The 6,332-nt window shown below is 45.4% G+C and overlaps 1 protein-coding gene across 1 annotated transcript; it reads left to right on the top strand.

Annotated features, from left to right (window-relative positions):
- Positions 1-1,391: 1,391 nt before the first annotated feature.
- On the top strand, positions 1,392-6,016 carry LOC6733685 (homeobox protein unplugged). The gene is made up of 3 exons (XM_002080696.4): positions 1,392-2,396; positions 5,239-5,489; positions 5,552-6,016. Exons 1-3 carry the CDS (start codon positions 1,568-1,570, stop codon positions 5,909-5,911), a joined length of 1,440 nt encoding a protein of 479 aa, XP_002080732.1. The 5' UTR covers positions 1,392-1,567; the 3' UTR covers positions 5,912-6,016.
- Positions 6,017-6,332: the final 316 nt, after the last annotated feature.

Below are 6,332 nucleotides of genomic sequence, written 5' to 3' on the forward strand. Positions count from 1 at the left end.
AATATTTACCACACTCGGCGGGCAGTGTCTATAAGGATCCATCCCCGCCCATCCCTGCTGATTCTTGACAAGCTGCCAAAGTGCCGAACAAAACCCAGCAGCTTTCATCATAATCAGAAAACCAAAATTATCAACGAGCCGCATAATTGTATTGTAATTTATGCCGCTGTCGAATCGGTTAAATGTTCGCAATGTTCGGTGCTCGTAAAAGATTTCAAACACCCAAACGTGACCAATGCCAATTTGCGCTCCAATCAATGGACGCCTCGACACTTATGGCCAAAAATTTGGTCAATTACGATCAATTAAGCCATACACATGCAAATTATTGCCACCTGCTGGGCAAAGAACGATCGGCATATCAATTGTGGGTGCTTCGGGGGAATTGGGGAATCAGGGAACGGATGTGGATTTGTCCACAGCGGATGTAGGAAACAGTAGACCGTTCCATATGCTCTTGGGCACGGTGGGGGTCACGACTGCAATGGATTGTTGTCTAGATTTTGTGGATTTTCTAAACGTAGTTATGTATTACCCATGTATATACACTCTGTATCTGAATCTGTATCTGTATCTCTGAAATATAACAATAACATTAAAAAATAAATAAAAAAGGTATAAAGGTCTTTATTTTCTTAAATATGATTGGAATGACATACCTTAGAAAAATCATTATTTAATTATTGCAATAAATAAGGGGTCCTACTCAGAAATACGAGTTTACTATTAATTAATAATGCCTGTTACGGAAATCGCTATCAATCAAACTCTCTTAAAATCTGTATTAGTGCGCTTAAGTCCCAACTAAATACCTCAAACACCACCAATTAAAATTAATAGTTGTACAGAGCTGTTCACTGGTGTGTTTAGATAATTAAAACCAGAAATCCGTAGACTGATAGATGTGCAGCTAAGTTAAAGATACAAATCGGTGAGCACACTGGAGTGTCTGCTAATGATGCCCAGCAGTCACACCCACTGGCAACTGATGTTTGAATTTAAATTGGTCACTAATATGCCTCGCGAGAACACCATCCGCCATCCTCCGTTCTCCGTCCTCCGCCGGCGGGAGCACTCCCCAATGGCCACGGAGCTGGCGAAGACGGGGCATTAATGGCAGGGCGTTCTCTTCGCCAGTCCGGCGATGTCTGATTACCGAGCGATTCGAGCAGAACGCAATTACGGAGCGGGAAGGCGGGCGGTGGTGGAGGTGGAAGTGGTGCTGCTCCATTGCCGGAAACTGGTTCGCTGTCCGCACCACCCGGCAATTAGCAGCTGGCCAATGGGAGCGCGCGCCAGAGAGAGACACCAGCAGTTTGTCATGCGCCATATTGAAATGGAGGAGGAGCCAGACCATCCGTGGTGGTGGTTGCTCGGCGCCTCTGGGCTTCTGGGCTTCGACTTGGGTGCCGTACGCGTACGTGATGTCTGCTGCACTTGGACAGTCGCTCGCAGATCTCTGAACGGTTCACTGCGTCGTGTCTGCGCCGGAACAGAAACGCGTTGAGAAATTAGAAAAAAGAAGTTAGATTCGATCGCCCTGAAAGTGTGCTTTTGAGTGGGCAATATGGAACGACCGGCCCTGCAGCAAAGTGGAGAGATCGGCACCATGGAGTCGCCCACTACCAGGTTGGCCAGCAAGCCCTTTCCCAAGCCCTTCTCGATCGAGAGTCTGATCGCCAACCAAACGCCTGCCACTGCCACACCGCCATCGCCGCCCGAGGAGCGGGATCAGGAGCAGGAGGCGGAGCAGGAGCAGGAGCTGAGTGCCCGGGCCATGGTGGCCAGTTCGGCCCTGGGACTCACCCAGTTTCCGCTGTATAATCCCTGGCTGCACGGCTACTTCGCCCAGAACCACGAGAGATTAACGCATTTAATTGCCGGCGGCTGCTACCTGCCCTCCAGTCCAGCTGGTCATCCTGCTGCACAGCAACCACAGGCACAGCCACAACCACCTCCACCACATCCACCAACACATGCCTTGGAGAAACAGCTTCCACCCACCTTGCCGCATCCGCTGGATACGCGTTTCCTGCCCTTCAATCCCGCCGCCGCCGGAGTTGCGCCCACGGATCTCAGCTACCGGCGATTGGCCGAGCTCATGAACCAGGACTACGTGCACAGTCTGAGTGTCCACGCCCGACTCCAGCACATGGCCGCCGCCGGCAGGATGCACGAGGATCAAGCGAATCCCGGCATGGTGCAGCTCCAGGAGCCGACGACCCCGCAGGCCCACTCCTCGCCAGCCAAGTCCGGCAGCCACAGTCCCATGGAACCGGCCCTGGATGTGGGCATGGACGAGGACTTTGAGTGCAGCGGCGACTCCTGCAGTGACATCAGCCTGACCATGTCGCCCAGGAACTACAACGGCGAGATGGACAAGAGCCGCAATGGAGGTGGGTACCAAGCAATCAATCTGTCTGGGATGTGGTTATACTTATGAGATTTTTGGGGGAATTCGATATAGTTGTTGGTTGATCTTTATCTTAGAACTTGTCGGCAAACGTTTTAAGAAAATAGTTACGGATACATTTTGCAGAATAAAGATTCAGCTTATAAATAAAGTGGAATAACCCATTTTAGCCATGATTACAACTATCAGATCTTTTACAGCTTGCAGAAGACACAATAGTAATAGTTAGCATTTTTTGTATAAATGTAAAGCTATTATTTAATGCATATTGGCTTAACTTATTAAGTTATCACTAAATATCTCATCACTTTCAAAAGAGTGCATGTTTGATGATTACTAATTGTGATTAGTAATGAGTTTGCATTTTTTTCATAATTACACCGACTAAAATTAGTTGAGCATCGAATTTCTTACTTTAGTTTTAATGATCAAGTGGGCCCATGAATTACATAAAAATAAATATGATAGTTTGTAACCGAAATATAACCCTTTCTTAATCTTAAAGTGAATAAGAACATAGGCGTAAATACCAATATAAAATTAATAATAGAAATAAATTGCGGTACAAATTGTTTAGAGGCTTGACAATCTTTAGGATGTTTCTAAATAATATGATATTAAATTATTTATATTAACTTTTCATGATGGTGTTTAAGTAGTAGTAGAAGTAGTAGTAGTATGATATAATATTATTTAGCGGATCACCGCAATTAAGTCTTGATTTCTATTTTCATTTAGGGGTAACTTTTTCCTAAAATGAGACTGTTTTTTTTTATAAAATGCGTTCAGCAAGAAGAGTGACTATATAAAATCCACAACCAATACAAGTATTTCTCGAGCTTAGTACTCATAATTTACCCCTTCGAATCCTGTCCAGTTTTGCGGTGGCTCATTTTGTCGAGCGGCGTTGTCACGGTAATTTAAATTGAGCCTGCCACGTCATAATCAAATTAGCATAGAGTGCATTAAGACCCAGTGTTCGGTGTCAATCACGGAGTGAAAAGTTTTCACAACTCCGACTTCGGGATCCAGAAACGCCACTCGTCGTCCCGTCGACCACAAAGCCACAAAGCGGAGTGACTGGAAACGGAGTGCTGACGTTTTGACAATCGTAGCGATTTGGCTTGGACACTCGGATGGAATGGCACTGTGTTCTCCCATCAACGTAATCATCCGGATCCCCCGCTGCCTGTCTGGCAACTGGAAACTGAGCCATCCGTGCCGCAATCAATTTGCCAGCGGAGCAGCAAAGAGCGCAACAAATTTGCGACTAATATATTCATAACTGAGCGCAAGTGGGCGCAAATGGGGTGCTTTGTGGGTGGGGGTGGCTCACATGGGGGTGGCTATGTGGGTGACTGGCGACAGGGTGGCAGGGGTCCAAATGGGCAGATAAATCAGTGACAGCGGGCACTTTTGAAGCGTGTAAGTGTTAAAAACCGCTTAACCATGTACTCAAAATTAAGAGGAGTGGAAGCTGGAGTGGGAACTGGAGTAGGATTGGGAGGACTCATCGGGCACTTGGCACTTGACACTTGGCTGGCACGCTCAACTTGAGTCCACCCAAAACAAGCAGATTATGTTTCGAGCATTCCATGTCTTCTGCATGAAGGGCAGCCTTCAGACACATGTATCCAGTTATAAATAAATATGTTTGCCACAATTTGTGGCACGGGTCATTTGCACCAGAAGTCCGAACTCGTTAGGGCCCCATTAATGGGGCTGCTCCAAGCGACTTGTCTTGAGTCCGGACAGAATCAGCCAGGATGTGGGCTGGACCGAGGCGACATGGCTCGGCACAATGTGTTGGAGTGACTCTGAACGATGGGATTGCACTCAACGGAAGATGTATCTGAGTATCTCAAGAAAGATACAATACATAAAAAAAGGGAATAAAATTTGGAAAAATAACAATATAATCCAAGGAAAAAGTGAAGTCAGTGCCTGGTGTTAACTTAAACAATTGATACACTTCGTTAAGTTCATTTTAAAGTTAGATTTTCTTAAATGGATCCTTTCAAAATGTAGTTGAATGAATATCTTTTTATTTTTATTAGGAATAAAATTTATATTTTAATTGTTTGCAAAATGGGGAATTTGATCCGTTTTTTTGGCATAAATGAGTTTTAAATTTTAGCAAATGTAAATTAACAGTCCAATCTTAAAAATTAACATACAGCACGTGCCATCGGTGAACTTCTTTTTTTTAGTGCTTACGAAAATTAATATTTTTTCAAACACCAAATTTTCAAATTTTAAATGAATAGTCATTCTTCAGGTGTGTACTATGTGTTTTTACTAATATGTTGCTTAATTTGTGCATATAAACTTAACAATTTGCGTATTACCAAGTGATTACCATATTTACCAAGTGATGTCCTCGTCCAATTTTCAAAACAAAATTTCAACCTCAAATAGAGTTTAAAAAAACTGTTGAAATTTGTTAAGTTAGTAGTGAAAGTTTTACGGCGGTACTTCTCTTTTAAGTAAAATAGGTAAAATATCCTGTTTATTTAAAGAATAAACAATAGGGTAGCACTTCAATATTGCCACTTGACTATTTAAACATTTTAACCAATATTGTAAGCCAAATACTTTATAGGTGAGGTAGGAACTCTTGTGGATAAGATGTGACCATTGTGGAATCCTTATAATACAGTGTGATCCCTAAAGTAGATCGCTTTCCTAAACGCAAGGCTTGTAGATGAGCTGTAGGTGGAGAATACCTACATATATATTTTATGGATTGTCTTCTGATTGTCTTCCTTATTGTTCATCCATTGTATTTTTGACATAAACTCATGCAATATCTCTACTGTTTTCAGCCTATACCAATTCGGATAGCGAGGATTGCAGCGATGATGAAGGCGCTCAGTCCCGGCACGAAGGTGGCGGAATGGGCGGCAAGGACTCGCAGGGGAATGGCTCCAGCTCGAACTCCAAGTCCCGTCGCCGGCGCACAGCTTTCACTTCGGAGCAGCTGCTGGAACTCGAGCGAGAGTTTCACGCCAAGAAGTATCTCAGTCTCACGGAGCGCAGTCAAATAGCCACCAGTCTGAAGTTAAGCGAAGTTCAGGTGGGTTTAGTTGTTAAATGAAAGGAAAACACCCGAAGCTGATGATAATCCGTTTGAAATAGGTTAAAATATGGTTCCAAAATCGACGCGCCAAGTGGAAAAGGGTTAAGGCTGGACTCACATCGCACGGACTGGGTCGCAACGGGACCACCACTGGCACCAAGATCGTGGTGCCCATTCCCGTGCACGTGAACCGCTTCGCCGTGCGGTCGCAGCACCAGCAGCTGGAGAAGATGTGCCTCAGCGGACCGAAGCCGGATCTGCGCAAGAAGCTCTCGGCGGAGGCGATAGGAGGCTTCGAGAAGTTCAGCGGTTCCACCAACGCCTCATCAGCATCAGGAGGACCAGTGGGATTGGGCGTGGGTGTGGGAGTCGGCCTGGGGGTATCCGCACCCCTCTCGCTCGCCAGGAGCATCTATTGATGGAGTTGGGCTCCTGAAGCGTGCCAGTGTACATACCTGTGGAGGCAGTTCGTCTGCGAACCGAGTTTTCTTTATGTAAATAAACAAACGAAAAATCAAATTCAAGGCGAAGTGTATTACTTTATCCCTGCAGTGGATTTCCTAGCAGATCCTGATTGCCTATATGGGTTATATATGTAGGTAATGTATGCTTTGTGCCACTGACCACATGAAGGCACATAAATCCTGGCGGCCCAGAAACACGCCCATCCAGGAGCCGGAAGTCGAGGCCACTCCAGGCAACCGGGGCACAAATCTCGCCTCGATGTCAATTGGAACAATTAAACTGCCAATTTGTGCGATTTAGCACGGCCCAAAGTGGCCGTTTGGAGTCGAGTCGAGTGTCGGAAAATCGAGCGTTGCATTCACTTCGAGTTCGGGT

The sequence above is a fragment of the Drosophila simulans genome, chromosome 2R, assembly GCF_016746395.2.
Source record: "Drosophila simulans strain w501 chromosome 2R, Prin_Dsim_3.1, whole genome shotgun sequence".
Lineage (NCBI taxonomy): Eukaryota > Metazoa > Arthropoda > Insecta > Diptera > Drosophilidae > Drosophila > Drosophila simulans.